At 43.2% G+C, this 20,498-nt stretch overlaps 1 protein-coding gene across 1 annotated transcript; it reads right to left on the reverse strand.

Moving 5' to 3' along the window:
- Positions 1-369: 369 nt before the first annotated feature.
- LOC309385164 (zinc finger protein RFP-like) lies at positions 370-16,366 on the reverse strand. The gene is made up of 7 exons (XM_081939298.1): positions 16,173-16,366; positions 9,388-9,474; positions 8,839-9,144; positions 7,989-8,011; positions 5,729-5,838; positions 3,526-3,585; positions 370-1,312 (listed from the first exon to the last, which is right to left on the reverse strand). The coding sequence occupies exons 1-7, from the start codon at positions 16,362-16,364 to the stop codon at positions 705-707; spliced, it is 1,386 nt and encodes a 461-aa protein (XP_081795424.1). The 5' UTR covers positions 16,365-16,366; the 3' UTR covers positions 370-704.
- Between the last annotated feature and the right edge of the window lie 4,132 nt (positions 16,367-20,498).

The following is a 20,498-nucleotide window of genomic DNA, read 5'->3' on the forward strand; positions in this document are numbered from 1 at the left end:
GATAGATAGATAGATAGATAGATAGATAGATAGATAGATAGATAGATAGATAGATAGATAGATGATGGATGGATGGATGGATGGATGGATGGATGGATGGATAGATAGATAGATAGATAGATAGATAGATAGATAGATAGATAGATAGATGATAGATAGATAGATGATGGATGGATGGATGGATGGATGGATGGATGGATAGATAGGAATGATAGATTAGATAGATAGATAGATAGATAGATAGATAGATGATAGATAGATAGATAGATAGATAGATAGATAGATAGATAGATAGATAGATGATAGATGTATGTATGTATGTATGTATGTATGTATGTATGGATGGATGGATGGATGGATGGATAGATAGATAGATAGATAGATAGATAGATAGATAGATAGATAGATAGATAGATGATAGATGTATGTATGTATGTATGTATGTATGTATGGATGGATGGATAGATAGATAGATAGATAGATAGATAGATATCATCCTCTAGTGTTATGTAACCTAAAATATAGTCAGGGATTCTCACATACTAGTTGTTCAGTCAGGTTTCTGGGAAATCAATCATGGCCATCCAAATCTGAAGCTTCTACATTGAAGTTGGGCCTCCATGCCTCTAACCAGGGAATAAAACATCTGATTAAGAGGAACCAAGGAGAACGCATGGCAGGAGATGGCCAGTCTGCTTAGGACTTCACTCAGATTCATAAAAAAATTTCCAGGGGTCTCCATAAAGAGGCACTTCGCTATACCTCCCCCACACAAGGTCATCAGCCAGCTCTTCAAAGCCCGTATCTGGCAGATTGAGCCACCCTTCCTGAATCCAGAACCAAGGGTAGATATTTTCTCCAGAGAAGTTTGCAGGAGGGAAGGTAAAGATCCAACGGTTGGTCTCAGCATTGAAAAATGACACCTGCTCTGCAGTGTAATCTAGATTGACCTGGATTCTTTGGAGAGGCTCAGACAGATACAAAGGAACAACACCAGAATTGGTAAAAGCCACGTATTTTTTTCTCTCAACTAAGCCCAGTCCCCAAATGCCGTTTTCGGGAGCAAAATGTACCAGGTGCTTCCTCTCCACCGACTCTTTGGCCACCCCCACAGCCCAGATCTTCCCTTCTTCCACGTTTATTTCCCAGTAGATTCTCCCTGCAGTGAAGCCTTCGCTTCCGAGCACGCAGGAATCGTTTTCGAATCTCTTCCAGTGGTAGGGATGCACTTTTGCATTCCACTTGACAGTCATCTCGCAATCTGAAAGGTCCAGCATGGGACTCAGGGTGTCCCGATCAAAGAACACATTTGCTGGAAGAGAAAAGGATCGTGTTAGGCTGCACAGCTCAAAGTAACCTTCCCTTCACATTCTATGCCACCCTCCAGATGGGTTAGGGCAGCATCGCTCAGAATTGCCAGCTGGCACAATGCTGGCAATTCTGGATGATAGGAAAGCAGGCTAAAGGCTGGAGTAGATTTCTCCCTCACTGGACTGCATGGAACCCACACAACTGTCATTCAAAGACAGAATCGTAGCTGTTCCTTTTATACCTCAGTGGATTTTAATGTTCCAGCTCCAGAGAAGTTCCCTAGAATAGGTAGTTGGTTCTATCAACCAGCATGCAGGATGCACACCTCCCCAGAATGCACAATTGGGATTTGGGAAGTGTGTGTGTCAGTGGCGGGATTCAATTTTTTTTACTACCAGTTTGGTGGGCGTGGCTTGGTGGGGTGTGGCATGGCTTGGTGGGCATGGCAGGGGAAGGATACTGTAAAATCCCCATTTCCTCCCGATCAGCTGGGACTGGGGAGTCAGAGAATAGATGGGAGCGGGGCCAGTCAGAGGTGGCATTTACCGGTTCTCCGAACTACTCAAAATTTGCTACCGGTTCTCCAAAACTGGTCATAACCTGCTGAATACCACCTCTGGTGTGTGTGTGTGTGTGTGTGTGTGTGTGTGTGTGTGTGTGTGTGTGTGTGTGGTGTGTGTATTGTGTGTGTGTGTGTGTGTGTATTGGCAGCCATTTGCAGCCTTCTGGAACCTCTGCTTACTCATCAACCCCTTCTCAGCATAGGTATGTGGTGATGGCTACAGCAGGGATCTCCAACCTTGGTGACTTTAAGACTTGTGGACTTCAATTCCCAGAATCCCTCACTCAGCATGTCCACAAGTCTTAAATCCGCCAAGGTTAGAGACCCCTAGACTAGAGGCAGTTGAGGGCCGCTACCTAAGTCAACCTTCAGTCCATTTCAGGATTCCATTAGCGTTTACAGCAGTGCTTTCCAAATCTGGGAAAATACCCCAAATTGGGTAAAAATGTATTTTCCTTTGGGTAAACAACACACAAGCCGGTCACCCAATCGCAACAGGGGCATTTAAATTGAATTAAAGGTTGTCATGTGTACTAAAATATACTTGAAAAATCTGCCAAATATTCCTATTAAGAGGAAAATCAATGAAATTGCCAATGGGAATCTGTTGAAATGACATAAAGTTCATGAATGATATTGTTTTAACAAAACAGTTCTCACGTTAGAACCTCTCATTCAATGAAGTTATAACAGTGCTGGAGGAAAGGACTTATGATGGGTCTTTGAAGCTTGATAAGACTTTCTGATAAGTGGCTTTTGGGTCATGAAGGTAAAAATGGGCGAACAATAAATTTAATAAATAAATAAGTACGTTCACAAGTAAGTATGTCTGGGTATGTCTAGTTTAATAGAAAGAAGGACTAGGGGAGACATGATAGCAGCGTTCCAATATCTCAGGGGCTGCCACAAAGAAGAGGGAGTCAAACTATTCTCCAAAGGGGTAGAGGGTAGAACAAGAAGCAATGGGTGGAAACTAATCAAGGAGAGAAGCAACTTAGAACTGAGGAGAAATTTCCTGACAGATAGAACAATTAATCAGTGGAACAGCTTGCCTCCAGAAGTTGTGAAAGCCCCAACACTGGAAGTCTTTAAGAAGATGTTGGATAGCCATTTGTCTGGAAAGGTATAGGGTTTCCTGCCTAGGCAGGGGGTTGGACTAGAAGACCTCCAAGGTCCCTTCCAACTCTGCTATTGTATTGTATTGTATGTATGTAAATAAGTAAGTAAATAAATAAGGGAGGAAAAAAATAAGGACGCACTAATTTATGGAAATCATTCAAAATGAAGCCAAACAAAGGTATCCCAAAATTTGACTGTCTGCTGACAAATGAAAACAGCCACAGACTATTTATTCCATTTTTGTGTTGCCTTTCCACTAAATTGTATTTAAATAGCTTAGCAATGAATCAGTGAAATGAAAAGTTTTTACAAGGCACATCTATTAAATAACATATCAAAAAATAAGCACTGAACAATAGATGGCTTATTCACAATTTATAAAACATACACCATTGGCTGATTTTGTACAATACACTAAGCCACAAGGATTGTTTATAAATCTCAGTGGCTAACATCACAAGAGGAATGGAAACTGTGAAGCAATCAATTCTTCTGGACTTCTATGATTTCCCAGTTTGGATTGGTAAATTTACCTTTCTCATAAGGTTTCAGGCAGTTGTCCATGATTTTCATTAATTCGGTTTGCATCTTAGCTAGAAGGTAAAGGCAGAATAAAGGAAAATAAATAATAGTTGGCATTGTTTAAGTACTTCATTCAGCAACCAATCATAGTAATGCAAAGATGCCATGATTAAAGTCTATTTACATTATGGAATCCTGTCTCTAATAAACCCTAAGCTTTTTTCCTCATACATTTCTCAAAATAATTAATAATAATAGCAACAACAACAACAATAGTAATGGTCTGCACAGAGGAATCAAGGAGGAATTTCCTGACAGTGAGAATGATTATTCAATGGAACAGCTTGCCTCCTGGAGTTATTGCTGCTTTTCAAAAAACAGCAACACCCATTTATCTGGAATGGCATAAGACAGTGATGGCCAACTTTTTGCCATCGCATGCCAAAAGGGGAGCGCAGGGGGTGGGGTCATGCGTGGATGCGCCCACATCCATAATTGTATGTGCGCGACCCCCCCAGTATGCGCGTGTGACCCCCACTTTTTGCACGCAATGGACCCATTTTTCGCCCTCCCCAAGCTCCAAAGTCTTTCTAGGAGCCTGGAGAGGGCAAAAATGCTCCCTCCGCCCCCTGGATGCTTCAGGAGGCTTCCCTGACGCCTCCGGAGGGAGAAAAACAGCCTAACGCGCAAACTGGAAGTCCGTTCCCGAACTTCTGGTTTGCGTGTTGGGCTGTTTTCGCCCTCCGGAGGACGAAAAACGGCCCTATGGGCAACTCATCCATTCCTGAACATCCGGGTTGCCTGTTGAGCTGTTTTTCACCCTCCAGGGGGCGAAAAACGCCCCTACGGGCAACTCGGAAGTCCGTTCCTAAACTTCCAGATTGCACGTTGGGCCGTTTTTCGTCCTCCTGAGACTTCAGGAGGCTTCCCTCCTGTGGGCACGCCCGCGCACGACCCCCTCTGAGCTCCCCTTGCTTTTGGCACGCGATGGCAAAAAGGTTAGCCATCACTGTCTTATACCATTGTGCTTTGGAGAATAGCTTGACTCGCTCTTCTTTGTGGCAGCCCCTGAGATATCAGAACACTGCTATGATGTCCTTCTTTTCATCAAACTTGACATACCCAATTCCAGCAACAGTTCTTCATATGTTTTAGCCTCCAGTTCCCAAATCATCCTTGTTGCTCTTTTCTACACTAGAGTCTCAACATCTTTTTTTACATTGTGGCGACCAAAACTGGATGCAGTAGTCCAAGCGACTGACCGGGTGTTTCCTACCAATCTATGCCTTTAACATTTGTCAACATTCGTGAAGCATTGATAGCATCCATTTCATCAACATTTTCCTTGGATCCTACTTTACAGTATTCATTTCAATTCCACTCTTCAAAGTATCTCCTTAATTCCCATAACAAACCTCTGACTTCCTTCTTCCAGCCTTCAGTTTTCACCTGGAATTGTGTTCTGTGCTCACTCTGGTGTCTTTCACTCCCATTTCTTTTCAAGCATCATTTTTGGCATTCTCATATAATGGACTGTCTCATATTCGGGAACTCTCTTTTTGATCTGGTGGATCTAAATTAGTCTTTTGTGATAAGCAAAGAAACTCACTGTGTTTTTGGATTTACTACTTTTTCTGCGAATGTATAAGCCCATATCAACAGTGATGGGATGCTGCCGGTTTAACAACCGGTTCGGTGAGCACGCACTTTGCAGGCGCCTAAAGCGCTTGCACGCAACACTGAAAACTGAGAATTTAGAAGCTCAGCTGCTTTCCTTCCAATTCAGCAACGGTAAGTAGAACAGCGGGGGGGGGGGGGGGGGAATCAGCAGTGCTGTGCGATTGAGATGAGCTAGAAAGCAGGAAATAAAGGACAGGATAGGGCTGGGATGGCTGGGCGGGGCCAACTAACCATCGGAGCTACCAGTTCACCCGAACCAGTCCAAACCGGCTGAATACCACCTCTGCATATAAACCATACATTTGAAAGAATAAGGTTTTTTCTATGCATATCATCTCCACCCATCACTCGCAAGAGGGAGAAAGAACATGGAAGATTGTGAGAGAAGTAAAGCAGAGACAGATTTTTCTGGAAGCGAAAGCTATTGAGGACAATGGCCACAAGCACATGACCAAACCTGGAACAATGACAGAAAGAAATCCTTAAGCCTGTATCTACCGCCTTTCATTCTCCTCCTCCTTTTCCTCCTGATACCTTTCCATGCCTTCAGTGTCTTCTTCAGAACTTTATTTTGTTCAGTGATTTTGTCCAATCTCTGTTCCAGGTCACCAAGGTTGTTTTCCACATACTTTTCTTCCCCAAAGCTAAAGGAAAAAAGAAAGAAACCACAACAGTGGGCTATATAGGCACTTGAAAACAAAACAATAGTTATCTGTGAAAACACACACAAACTGGCATATTACACAAAGTAGCAAAAGATATAATGCGAGCACGGTCTTAAGCACATTCATGTTTTAAGAGGGCAGGGTGAGAGTGAGATGGGGGTACCTAAATTAGATGACGACGGAGATAGAGAGCTATGGATGAGTGGATTGATGGATGGATAAATGGATGAATACATAGAGATAGGTAGGTAGGTAGGTAGATAGGGACAGATGGATGGAGAGAGATAGAAAGAAAGAAAGATAGAAAGATAGGTAGGTAGCAGTGATGTGCGGTGAGGTTTATGACTGGTGAGGCACTGACACAGTGCTGGGTTTCAAATATTTTTAGACTTGTGGATTTCAACTCCCAGAATTCCACAGCTAGGCATGCTCAGTTCCAATTTAAAGCGACAGCATTTGTTTTTCTCCTTTGCTCCTTCTTTCTTTTTCTTTTTCTTCTCCTTCCCCTCCTTCCTCCCTCTCTCCCTTCCTCCCCCTCTCTCAAACACACACACACACACACACACACACACACACACAAGTTGGATTGGACTATCTCTTCTACCCCTTCCCTCTCTCACTCACTCTCAAACAAACCCCCACACACACAAAAGTTGGATTGGATATCTTTTCCAGTGGCTTGAAAGCAGCTCCTCTGCCATCCCCCCCCCCATTCCCCTGCTGCCTTTCCCAAACACCTCCACCATTGCAAATGCAGCCTGCTGTCTGGGTGGGAAATGCCTGGAACACAATAAAGCCCACCCACCACCTCCTGCTGGCAGGCTGGGGTGAGAGGAGAGGCAGAGAAGCCGGAGGGGAGCCTTCCAAAAGAAAGAGGCTGGGGGGAAGTGTGTGTACTACAGCATGGCTCTTTGCCTGGCTTCCTGCCTCCTCCTGTGGTCTCCTCAGTGCTCGCTTGTGCTCTCCCTCCCCAAGTGTAGTTTGATTGCAGGCGGAGCCACGTTGCCTTTTCAAACTTGTAATCAGTGAAGCTGGGCTAGATTTTTATATAGTTTTATCCAGCTGTGTGTGTGTGAGAGAGAAATGAATGGGGGCCTGGGGAGGAAGTCACTACACTTGGGGAGGGAGAGCACCAATAAGGAGACCACAGGAGGAGGCAGGAAGCCAGGCAAAGAGCCATGCTGTAGCACACACACTAGCCCCACAACGTGGCTCTGCTTGCAATCAAACTACTCTTGGGGAGGGAGAGCACAAGCGAGCCAGGGTCCTTCCCTCCAGCCTTTGCCCAAAGCCCTGCACAGCACCAGGAGGATGAAGTTTGAATTCCTCCCCCTCCCTCCAACCCACACGTACCTTTTCCAGCTTTTTTTAACAGTTAAGCAGAGTCATCCACGGTGAGGCAGTAACTAGCTCAGATTTTTCCTTTTACTTTTTTTTTCATGATGAGAGTGGTGAGGCTGTGCCTCACTTGCCTCACCTGACTGCACGTCACTGATAGGTAGGCAGGTAGGTAGATAGATAGAGATAGAGATAGAAAGATAGACAGACAGACAGACAAACATGATAGAGATATACAGTAAGATAAATAGACAGTAAGATAGATGATAGATGGATAATAGATAGATATAGATAGACAGTAAGATAAATAATAGATAAATAATAGAGATATAGACAATAAGAAAGAAAGAAAGAAAGAAAGAAAGAAAGAAAGAAAGAAAGAAAGAAAGAAAGAAAGAAAGAAAGAAAGAAAGATAGAAGATAGATAGATAGATGATAGACAGACAGACACACACTATAGATTGACAGACAGATGACAGGTAGATGATAGACAGATAGACCCCTGTAAGGCTGTACACAATGAAGTGCATGGATTAAAGAGGTCATGTTACAATACACTGGTCAGATTGCCAAAGATCGAAACAGTTTGTAGGCATTGCTTTGGCTACAATTATTTAAGACAACCTATCTGTATTCTTTTTCAAAGAAAGATTTCTATGAATCTTGTTGCGGGGGAGCAAAAAGGAGCTTGGGGAATGACAGCAACCGTTTCAGAAGCTCAAATGCAGGGGCTTTTCATCCCAAACTTCATCACCAGGCAGAAGGAAAATGCATAAGGAAGAGGCACGTACCAGTTTGAAATAATTTCAAATTCCTAGAAGGAAGCAGAGAAAATTCTCATTTTGGTAAGGGTTGGGGTTAGCATTAGCATTCATGGAATTATCAGCATTAATGCAAATGTTTACCTTAGTCCCTGAAATATGCAGTATTTGTGAACTTAGTAAACTCTTAGCTGTAATTCACTTATAGCGCTTTTAAGATTCCCTTTCAACTTCATTGTTTATATACAAAAGTTTCAATCCTCTAAGCAAACTTGCAACTAAACTCTCAGTCTGAACAAACTCTCATGCCATAGAGGAATAAGTAATGCTTATTATACATGTCCTGACATGTCCTCCCGAGAGAATGAAGCAACTCCTTGTCCCGACAAAAAACCCTTTTATTAATTTACTGCTCATCTCGGAGAGTCTCAAATTAATTAAGCGAACTAATTGTCTCCTGCAAACTCCACTCCCCTTTCGCTCCTCTTTTATTTCCTCTGCGAGGGGCCATTCATCGTCCACCGGTTGCCTTACTCCCAAGTCAACCCCTGTTCTTTAGCTGTTCCCTTCGTCTGGTAACTCTGCGCATGCGCACACTGGGAACAGGGTCCAGCTGTTCATCTGCCTCACTGATGTCTGATTCTGAAGGCAGCCGATAACTGGCTTACGGCTCTGGCCCCCTCTCTGTCTCCGACACAGAGCCCTCATCAGAGCCTTCCCCAGACTCCAGGACTGGCCCATGTTCCTCCCCAACCTCTTCACTGTCCAAATCTGCTGCCAGCTCTACTGGCCTCTGGCAGGCCACAACAACACACATTATGCCCACAGATACATCTGCACAGACACAAACCAATGATCAAAAGCATTTCTAAGTTCTCACTTTGTGGCATTCTTCAGGAAGGTCCTTGCGTAGTTTCTCTAAGTTACTGACCAAGCTGTTGATCTGAGTCATTTGCTTCAAGAATTCAGCCTCTGGCTGATCACACATCCTCTCTATGTCTCCAATCAAGGCGTTCAGTTGGATTGTGTTGGCGATGTGCCTGGCATGGTTTTTTCCCCGATAGTCTGAGATGTCGGTTTTCAGTTCTTCCAGATGGGAAATCAAGAACTGCATTTGGTCCTTCGCAGTCTGGTGGAACTGTTCAAATTCATGCACCAACTTGCGATGTTCTTCTCCTGGTCTTTTCTGCAGATATATCATTATTGGGATTGTCAGAATGGTGGCGCAATTGGCAACTCCAAATCTCAACTATTTTGGGCTCAATCATTGGGAAATGTTGGACTCAATTGTGGACGTTAAGTCAAGTTATCTTTACCCACTGAAATGTGTCCTGCCATTTCCCGGGCCTCTTTTTGTTATAACTCTCTTCACTCGCATAGCGGGACATAGAAATAACCAACGAAACCAAATAAAACCAGAGATACCTACCCATAGTTTCTGAGTGCTCATTTCAACATGCTTCTCATACATCCTAGCAACTTCTCTTCCCTTTTTCACGTGATTCTGGATTTCAGCCTATTAAAATGTCACAGGGAGGAAGAGGCGAAGAAAATTAGATTTGAATGTCTCGATAGAAACCCCAGGGATACAAAAAAGCATTGTAGCTTCTTTGAATGTAGTTTACTCAATATAAATAATTTACTCAAGGTAAACCGCTCCAAACTCGATTGCAGAAAATATGACTTCAGCAACAGAGTGGTCAATGCCTGGAATGCACTACCTGACTCCATTGTTACATCCTCAAAACCTCACAGCTTCAATCTCAAACTGTCTTCTGTGGACCTCACCCCATTCCTAAGAGGTCCGTAAAGAGGACGTGCTTAAGCACACCAGCATGCCTTACGTCCCTGTCCTACTGTCCCCATTTATTTGTATTCATTTCCCTTGTTCATGTCTATGTTCATACTCATACCTGCTATCCTATACATGTTTGACAAACTAACAAATAAAATAAAATAAAATGTGTGTCTCTTCCCTATGCACCACTGAAGAGGTAGACCAGATGATTGGTTATTGTTTTGCATGGGAACGTATGCATAACAAAGATAGGATGATCTCCAGAATTCCCACTTCCCAGTCCTCCCACTACTGCAACTAAACTTGCACAGCATTTGCCAAGCCTGTCTATCGATCTTCCTCTTGCAGGTCTCTATGGTTGACTCAGCTTTCGGCCTATATGTGCCAAATCAATCAAATCACATCTCTTGCAATGGACAGGAGATGAGAAAGGGTTCTATGCAGCCATTTTGTAGCGGCGGATTGGGTTCTGAACCTCAATGCACGCCAAAGACAGGACGTGAGACCACGAAGGTGCAAGAGAAAACAGGTTTATTGATGCATCTGAGTTCACCGTGTTCATACACCAAACCTGAACTGCCCTGGCTTTGTTCAGGACAGGAGTTTTATACCCTCCTAAAGAGATATTCAGACAGATATTTGTTCATCAGTAAAAGAAGTATACATGGCATACCTGTAACAAAAGGAGAAGTAAGACCCCCATCTCCTTATAAGGCTTTTTCCTCAAGGTAACCAATAAGAAATGAGTAAAGTGTTTCCGTGTTAAACTGTCTTTGAGAATGTGTAAGAATACAGGCATCAATAATAAAGATTGTTCAGAATTTGCAATGTTAGCCATGGGCTAACGTTTCTGAACCTGGCTGCCAAATAAACTTTCCCTGTATCCTGGGAAGTCTAAAGCCTGTCATTTTCTGCAACAGCAACATCTTCCAGTAAAATTTGCAATAAGCCTGAAGTAAGAGATATCATTAGTCAATTCATATGCTGACTACAATTAATATGCCTACTTGCCTTTCTGATTAGTCTTCAACAGAAAGCAGGGGCCTACTATACTTAAAGGTTGACCGGCTAACATAGGTATGGTCTCTTCCTGCTGCCTCAATTTCCCTAGTTTATTGTGATTATCAATTGTGTGTGTGGGGGGGATAATAAAATACTGAAGTACATTAACGTTTGCAGCCTTACTTCATTTTTCAATAAGCTTCATCAGATCTGAGCAGTTGTTTGAGACAATAATACCTCTCTATCTTTCTCGAAGGTCAGAATGCTGAGTTTGCAATAGATTGTACATGTTAAAACATAACAATAAACCATAATGATTATACTCATGCCATAAACCAAGCTACAACCTTAGGGCTTAATCGGATAGCAGGATAAACACAAAAGAGTAAGATAGGCTGCGCTTAATATTACTTAAGTGTGGCCTTTGTGGACATTAAACCACTGATTCTGGTTTACAGATTGCGTAAACCTAGTTATGAACTTCATCATAGTTTACTAATCAGCCCCATCTTGTGCAGCTGCATGACCACAATCTGGCTGAAGCCCACATAGCCATTTTGAAGGATGAGGACTGCAAAACTGAAAAGCAGCTGCACATTGTCATCGTAACGAACTCCTAATTCCTAGGCTGCTTTACCTCCCCCTATGGCAGTGTTTCTCAACCTTAAATCCTGTGGATTTCAACTCCCAGAATCCCCCAGCCAGCTGGCTGGGGAATTCTGGGAGTTGAAGCTCACAGGACTTAAAGTCGCCAAGGTTGAGAAACACTGCCATATGGAATCAAACCCAGGACCCAAAGCAGGTAGTCTACAGGTAGAGACTACAGGTAGTCCTCGAGTTACAACCACAATTGAGCCCAAAATGTATGTTGCTAAGTGAAACATTAGTTACGTGAGTTCCCTTATACAACTTTTCTTGCCACAGTTCTTAAGTGAATCATGGCATTTGTTCAGCTAGTAACATGGTTGTTAAGTGAATCTGGCTTCCCCATGGATTTTGCTTGCCAGAAGGGCACAAAAGCTGATCACATGACCCCAAGACATTGCAACGGTCATAAATATGAACCTAGTCACCAGCTGACTTTTGATTATGTGACCGTGGGGATGCTGCAACCGTTGTAAGGGTGAAAAAGGTTAATACGTCACTTTTTTTCAGTGCTGTTGTAACTTGGAACAGTCCCTAAAGGAACTATTTTCCCAAAGGTGCTTTTTTTCAAGAGGCAACTGGAGTTTCTGGTTTTTCTTTGAAGATGTTTCGCTTTTCATCCAAGAAGCTTCCTCAGCTCTGAACAGAAGCAAAATGTCTTCAAAGGGAAACCAGAAAATCCAGTTGCCTCTTGAAAAAAAGCACCTTTGGGACAACCGTGACCTGGATGACTGAGAATCCCCATAGATATAAATGAACTGTTGTAAATCGAGAACTACCTGTTTCAATAGAATAGAAAATAGAATAGAATAGAATAGAAAATAGAATAGAATAGAATAGAATAGAATAGAATAGAATAGAATAGAATAGAATAGAATAGAATAGAATATAGAATAGAATAGAAAATAGAATAGAATATAGAATATAGAATAGAATAGAACAGAATATAGAATAGAATAGAATAGAATAGAATAGAATAGAATAGAATAGAATAGAATAGAATAGAATAGAATAGAATATAGAATAGAATAGAATGGAATAGAACAGAATAGAATGTAGAATAGAATATAGAATAGAACAGAATATAGAATAGAATAGAATATAGAACAGAATATAGAATAGAATAGAATAGAACAGAATATAGAATAGAACAGAATATAGAACAGAATATAGAACAGAATATAGAATAGAATAGAATAGAATAGAATAGAATAGAATAGAATAGAATAGAATAGAATAGAATAGAATAGAATAGAATAGCAGAGTTGGAAGGGACCTTGGAGGTCTTCTAGTCCAACCCCCTGTTTAGGCAGGAAACCCTATATGCTTTGAGACAAATGGTTGTCTAATCTCTTCTTAAAAACTTCCAGTGTTTGGAGGCAAGTTGTTCCACTGATTAATTGTTCTGTCAGGAAATTTCTCCTTCGTTCTAAGTTGCTTCTCTCCTTGATTAGTTTCCACCCATTGCTTCTTGTCTTGCCCTCAGGTACTTTGAAGAATAGCTTGACTCCCTCTTCTTTGTGGCAGCCCTTGAGATATTGGAACACTGCTATCATGTCACCCTGAGTCCTTCTTTTCATTAAACTAGTCATGCCCAGTCCCTGCAACCATTTTTTATTAGATAGCAATGTACTAGTGGGAGTCCCTCCTTTAAATATTGAGTTATAGCCCCTTGCAGCAAAAGGATACATTAAGAGCCAGTTTGGTCTAGTGGTTAAGACGCCAGGCTAGAAAGCCAGAGACCATGAGTTCAAATCCTGTCTTAACCATGAAAGCCAGTGGGGTGGCTTTATGTCAGACCTGCCATGACTTAAGCCCCTAAATAGAAACGATCCTTGGCTCCCTTTGTTGATAAAGGTATATACTTTTGTTAGAAGTCAAGTGCATTGTAGTATTAAATCCAGAACTGAAAATCGCATGCCAAAATCCCTAAGTTCTACTTTTCCCTCCCTTAACCGTCTCTCATTGCCTAACCCAGTGTGACCAATCCGGTTCAGGCAAGATGTTTTCCTAACGGCCAGTCTAAGCATAGTCTGGTATGCGGCCCCCTCCTTTTTCCAGCTGGGTGACCTTGAGGCAGCATCTGGAGGAGATACAATCCTTACTTTCGTTTTCCCCCAAGTCTTCCACCCCTCCCCACAGTTCATCGTAGTCTTTCACCCTCTAGCAGCAAAGCACAAACAAGCATAAGGAGGCAGCTGACACTTTGGGCCAGTCACCCACTCTTAGTCCAACCCACCTCACAGGGATGTTGTTATTCTGGGGACAATGGGAAGAGGAAGGTGTGTGGGATATGTAAGCTTTGAGTTATTTGTAAAAATAAGAAAGGCAGGAAACAGGCAGACAAACAAAGAAAAGTCTTTAGAGAGGCAGGCGAGACTAACACATAAACAACATATGATGGAAGCATACATATTCATAAGGAAAGGATTTCTTATATGCTATAGGTAAGGGAGCTCAGGTTATTTCCTGCGCCTGTTTTCTTTCAGAAACCAAAAAGAATGGATAAAGGCATTAAAACAATAAACAAAACAATAAAACAGGGAGGAAAACGTCTCCCATAAATCAAGAGCAGTTTGGGTGTGCCAGACATGGGAAAAGAAAAACATTCCCTATCGCAAATCTATGGGATTGTTCTAAAAGGATAACGAACTTTGGTCTTGTGTCTCTATATATCAACTTGATTTAACCGATTCCACTCATATAAGAACTGGTTTTCCCTGGACCCAGCTCCAGTCCTCTGCAGGGCAGCTGTATTTGTGTCGGTGGGACCTCATGGGAAGGGGAGGTGGAATGTTTTGCTCCTGTAATTCTCTCCTACCCCTGCAGCCCAACAGGATAACAAAGAAAAGGGAAACATCAGGGTTTCTTTTGCTCTGATGCTGGTGGATGCCTCTTGCTCAGGCTGAAGGAAGGGAGATTGACTGGAAGCTGAAACTCAACCTTCCTTGCAAGAAATTCGTCTGAATGGTGGGGGGGGGGAACTGAGGAGGAGGAGAACTCTATCCTGGGCTGGAACCTCAAGGGGGAGCTGGATTAAAGCCACAGCAGATGCAGTTCTCGTCTTCCTCTTAATAGGAAAATTAATACCTATTAATACTCTTTGGAAAATGATAGATGACATGGTGACTGGAAAACCCCATAGACGTTTTGCATGAAACGGGAAAAAAAATGAACTTACAATTTACCGTTTTGATAGTTAGCATAGGTTATACTATAACCATAGAGCAAGAGGTAAAATTGTATTTATAAATGCTATAAATATTAGATCTTTTTCTTTCTTTCTTTCTTTCTTTCTTTCTTTCTTTCTTTCTTTCTTTCTTTTTCTTTCTTTCTTTCTTTTGTTCTTTCCCTTCCTTCCTTCCTTCCTTCCTTCCTTCCTTCCTTCCTTCCTTCCTTCCTTCTTACTTTCCTTTTTCCCTTCCTTCCTTCCCTCTTTCTTTCTTTCCTTCTTTCTTTCCTTCCTTCTTTTCTTTTTTCTTTCTTTCTTTTGTTCTTTCCTTTTCTTCCTTCCTTTCTTCTTTCTTTCTTTCTTTCTTTCTTTCTTTCTTTCTTTCTTTCTTTCTTTTGTTCTTTCCTTTTCTTCCCTCCTTCCTTTCTTTTTTCTTATTTTCTCTTTCTTTCTTTCTTTCTTTCTTTCTTTCTTTCTTTCTTTCTTTCTTTCTTTTCTTTTCTTTCTTTGTCTCTTTTCCTTCCTCCCTCCCCTCCTACTTTCCTTCCCAGCTTTTCCCCCTCTTTTTCTTATTCTATATTAGTGTCTACTAATTTTTAATTATGTATGTCTAACATTTTATTTAAAAAAAACAGAGAGAGAGAGAGAGAGAGAGAGGGAGAGGGAGAGAGAGAGAGAGAGAGATGTGCTCTTGGGTGATTCTTGGGTGATTTCCTACCGATAGTTACAGTTTCTGACTTTTATAATCCATAGTAGAACTAGATTGATAATATGTTAAGAAAGTCTGGAAGAGCAATTTATAACGTTACTTGGAGATACCAAGAAGAGTTTTCTTCCAAGTCTTAAACATTACTAGACCTAGTAGGATGAAGGAATTCAAAGCAAAATATTTCATTTGTTCCGTTTCCCTGGTCCGTTTAGAAGTTTAGAAGCACATTCAAAATTTTCTATTGTATATATCCTGTACGTCCAGCAACGACGCCTGCCTGCGCTCCACCAGCTCGGCTGGGAACGGAGATGTTTCCTCAGCGGAGCAGAGCGCCTGAAAAGTCTTTTCAGGCAGGCGTCGTTGCTTCGCCAGGGCCGGGCAAAACTGTACTTCCGGTTTCAGCGCCGGAAGGGAGCGCGAGAGCCAGGTGGAGCGCTGAAAGGGAGCGCGCAAGCCAGGTGGAGCGCTGAAAGGGAGCGCGCAAGCCAGGTGGAGCGCTGAAAGGGAGCGCGCAAGCCAGGTGGAGCGCTGAAAGGGAGCGCGCAAGCCAGGTGGAGCGCTGAAAGGGAGCGCGCGCGATCCGGTGCGATCCGGGAGGAACCCACCACTGTGTACGTCCTGCCTCTTTTTCTAAATAAACCCTGGAGTAATTGCTACGATCTACAGTCAAGCTAGGATACTCAAAAAATCTTTTCAGGATGCTTTACAAAGAGTTACTTTTCTCGATTGGCTGCCTGCTGGACAGGTGACTTCATCTTCCAAGCTTCCCAGCCGGAATTCCAAGCTTGCAATTCTGGAAGAATCTCGCCTCTTTTTCAGAACATACCTGGAATGAGATGCCAAGCAGGAGATCCCAAAATTGCCTAGAAAAGCCAATCGCTCACTCACCTTCTTTTTTCGGGCTGCTTCTTTTATGGGGAGAACAGTGTGAGCGTGATGCTTCTTGCTTTTGGCACACTGGGTGCAGATCAAAGCCAACTCATTCTGGCAAAAGAAGTTCAGAGGTTTGTTGTGGAGCTCACAGAGAGTTGAGGGCAATAAGTTAGCAGCAGCTCCAGCAGCAGCAGCAGCAGTAGCCATGGCTCCTCTCGTGGAAAGAAGGAGAAGAAAAAAAATTCTTCCCCCACTAACTTCCTTTTGGCCAAGAAGGTCTCCTCCCACCATGCCCTCAGTGTGTTCTTCACTGGCAAGGCCATCTTACACGCCTCCAGCTGTATCACACAGAGGTGGTGTCTCCCCCGCCTCTCGTGAAGGACTTTATCAATGTGAATTTAAGGTGGCTGTATGGAGATCAATCCATTTTTTCTCGACTTCTCACACTGCCTGCAACTGGAATGAAGGCTTCAGGAGCAGATCATGCTAGGAGGACTCCCAGGTTAAGTGAATTCAGAGTGTCACCGGAACTCAAATCATGCTTATGTGTACAATCATGCTTTCATTGTCCTGTCTCAGAATATGGTGAAGAAGCTTCTCATCTAGGAAGCTTCTTCACTCTGACGGGACGGAGTACAGATCCTTCCATTCCCCACCATCCAGGCAGAGCTGAAGAAGCTTCTTGGATGAGAAGTGAAGCTTCTTCAAAGAAAAAAACCAAAAAGTTTCAAGTTGCCTCTTGAAAAAAAGTACCTTTGAGCCAACCATGACCTGGATGATTGAGAATCTCCATAGACTTCCAGAGCCTGTTCACTTCTAACACTTCAATACAATAATACAATACAATAGCAGAGTTGGAAGGGACCTTGGAGGTCTTCTAGTCCAACCCCCTGCCTAGGCAGGAAACCCTATACCGTTTCAGACAAATGGCTATCCAACATCTTCTTAAAGACTTCCAGTGTTGGAGCATTCACAACTTCTGGAGGCAACTTCTGTTCCACTGATTAATTGTTCTAACTGTCAGGAAATTTCTCCTCAGTTCTAAGTTGCTTCTCTCCTTGATTAGTTTCCACCCATTGCTTCTTGTTCTACCCTCAGGTGCCTTGGAAAATAGTTTGACTCCCTCGTCTTTGTGGCAACCCCTGAGATATTGGAAGACTGCTATCATGTCTCTCCTAGTCCTTCTTTCTCTTAAGCTAAACATAGCCAGTTCCTGCAACCGTTCTTCATATGTTTTAGTCTCCAGTCCCCTAATCCTCTTTGTTGCTCTTCTCTGCACTCTTTCTAGAGTCTCCACATCTTTTTTACATCATGGCGACCAGAACTGAATGCAGTATTCCAAGTGTGGCCTTACCAAGGCATCATAAAGTGGCATCAACACTTCATGTGATCTTGATTCTATCCCTCTGTTGATGCAGCCTAGGACTGCGTTGGCTTTTTTGGCAGCTGCTGCACACTGCTGGCTCATATTTAAATGGTTGTCCACTAGAACTCCAAGATCCCTTTCACAGTTACTACTACTGAGCAAGGTACCACCTATACTGTACCTGTGCATTCCGTTTTTGTTGCCTAAATGTAAAACCTTACTTTTTTCACCATTGAATTTCATTTTATTAGATAGTGCCCAATGTTCAAGTTTGTCAAGATCCTTCTGTATCTTAAGCCTATCTTCACTATCTTCACTATGTTCTGAGACAGGACAATGAAAGGGCTTCAAAGAGAAACCCGAAGGTCCAGTTGCCTCTTCAAATAGTACCTTTGGGACGGGCTCTGAAAGCTTATCCCAACCTCTAGATCAGAGGTATCCAACCTTTGCAATTTTAAGACCTATAGACATCAACTCCCAGAATTCTTCAGCCAGCCATGTCGGCTGGGGAATTCTGGAAGTTGAAGTTCACAGGTCTCAAAGGTGCCAAGGTTGAACATCCCTGATCTAGATCAAGTATCTCCAAACTCTTCAGCTCCATGCCCCGTCCATGAAGTTTAGAATTGTTCATTGACCTCCAAGCATTGATTAAAGGAAAATACAGGCTGCCCTTGACTTACAACCATTTGTTGGTGACCAAGTTACCACACCCCTGAAAGTAGTGACTTACAACCAGGCCTCACACTTACAACCATTGCAGCATCCTCAGTCAACATTTGGCTTTTGGCAACCAACAAGTATTTACAACGGTTGCAGTGTCCCACAGCTATGTGATCGACATTTGTGAACATCCCAGCTTCCGACAAGCAAAGTCAACCGGGAAATCTGGATTTGCTTAACAACTGCATGTTTCACTTAACAACGGCAACGACAATGGCTTAACAATTGTGGCAAAAAAAGTCATAAAATTGGGTACGACTCACATAACAATTGCCTTACTTAAGAATAGAAATTGTGGGTGTAAGTCAAGGACCATCTTCTTTAATTAATACTACTGTCAACCCTGAAGCTGGCTAGACGGTGGCCATTTTCCTGCTCTACTGGAGGTTTTCTTTTCTTCAAAGTTTCAATGCTGACACGAACTGGAGATGAGGGATTGGGGGTGGGTGGGTGCAGAGATAGCTGGGGTGCTATAACCCAAACAACATTCTTTCTCCTGGGTCAGGTTTGTGCGCACGCAAGTGGTTGGGAGGTGGAGACTGACGCCATCTCACATCTGGACTGTGTGCTGATTGGACCATGTGACTGACACCTCTGGGGAAGTGACAAACTTTTGTTTTAAATTGGGAGGGGGGAACCTGTGGAAACTTAGATCCGGTTTTCACCAGCATCGTGCCAATTTGACATGCCCTCATAAAATGTTCTTGGAGGAGATCTCGGAGCCTCCGGAGTTCTTTCCTTTGGGGTTGTGTTACTTGGGACTCTGACAACTACAATGCTAATAATAATAGCAGCAACGTCGACCCTTTGGACACTCCCGTCCGCCCATGTAGGTCAATATTTGCCTATACCGTTTCACACAAATGGCTGTCCAATCTCTTCTTAAAACCCTCCAGGGATGGAGCAACCCACAACCTCTGAAGGCAAGTCGTTCCACCGACTCATTGTTCTCACCAACATGAAATCTCCCCCTAATTAAAGGTTGGCTCTCTCTCTCTTTGATAAGCTTCTATCCATTACTTTTTGGTTTGCTCTAAGATGCTTTGGAGTTGCAGACGGTATGCGTGTACCGGTGCCTGCCGGAAGCAGCAGCCACTGTACCGGAACAGTGCTTTGGAGGGCCCGCCCGCCCTCGTTCACTTACCTGTATTGGAAGGAAACGGGCCACCTGTGCATGCGCACGCAGCATACGGCGCCTGCGAAATGCTCAGCTGAGCAGCTGGAGCATCGCAGGCAGTGGGTGCGCATGCACAGCATGCATGCATACCCGTGGTGCACGCCTGGCTCCCGTTGCAGCGTACCGATTGTTGCAACTGGAACCAAAACCCACTACTGAGGTTGACCCTCTCCTCTTCGTGGCAGCTCCTCGAATATTGGAAGGCTGTAAAGACTTTAAATAAATATTGGAAGATATCTCCAGTTGGTTGTGTTACTCCCAGGTTTGGCTTATCGTCACTTACACCATCACAATCCCGGTCAACAGCCACCCTCATATACTGATGCATAACTTGTTCTCTGGAATACCCAATGAATTTAAAGCAACAACAAAACTACACATATACACACTCATCCATGTCCTTCTCAAGTAGGCTGTCAAGCATTAGCCAGAGAGACAGAAGCTGCCCAAGAGTGGGTGGGCTTCAAGATCTCTTTTATCCTCCAAAGTCCCTGCTTATTTTGCTTTGTAGATTCTCAAGACTGGCTGCTACCCTTGCCTGTTGATGGGATCTGGGGAGAAGTTTCCCATAGACCAGAGGTGTCAAACTCAAGGCCCGGGGTGTGGATCCGGCCCATGGGGTGCTTAGATCTGGCCCGTGGGGCCACCTTGGAAACAGCAAAGGACTGGCCTGTGGTTCCTCTGCCAGTGAAAATGGAGCTCGGGAGTAAGATGGAATATGGAATAATATGGGATAATAAGAATCTTCATATATGTGACCTTCTTTATAACTGAGCATGTTTGGGCATGTTTGTAAAGAGGCAACATCATAAACAGGAAGTCACACATAGCTGAGCAGATGTAACCACAGACGCAGGAAACGTAGGTAGAAACTGCAGAGGGCACACGTTATTTAGCTTCTACAGGATAGCAACAAGGGGGGGGGTTGAGCTAAGGGGGGCTGTCAGAAATGTAACCAATCATGAGATGTCACAAGTATGTATATGAGTAACTGTATTAGAATCCTTCGGGGTTCAGTCTTTGCTTCTTGTGTACTGTGCACTGAACTTTGCACAATAAACCTTTTCTGTTTGATCCC

The sequence above is a fragment of the Natrix helvetica genome (genome assembly GCF_964273705.1).
Source record: "Natrix helvetica genome assembly, chromosome: 1".
NCBI classification, from domain to species: Eukaryota; Metazoa; Chordata; class Lepidosauria; order Squamata; family Natricidae; genus Natrix; species Natrix helvetica.

Excerpts from the sequence above, each read along its gene's own strand:
- LOC309385164 (XM_081939298.1), bottom strand. The coding sequence starts at position 16,364 with ATGGCTACTGCTGCTGCTGCTGCTGGAGCTGCTGCTAACTTATTGCCC. Across the intron at positions 9,475-16,172 it reads AAGCAGCCCGAAAAAAGAAG|GCTGAAATCCAGAATCACGT; the intron begins GTGAGTGAGCGA and ends ACATTTTAATAG. Across the intron at positions 5,839-7,988 it reads TTTGAAATTATTTCAAACTG|CTTTGGGGAAGAAAAGTATG; the intron begins GTACGTGCCTCT and ends TTTTTCCTTTAG.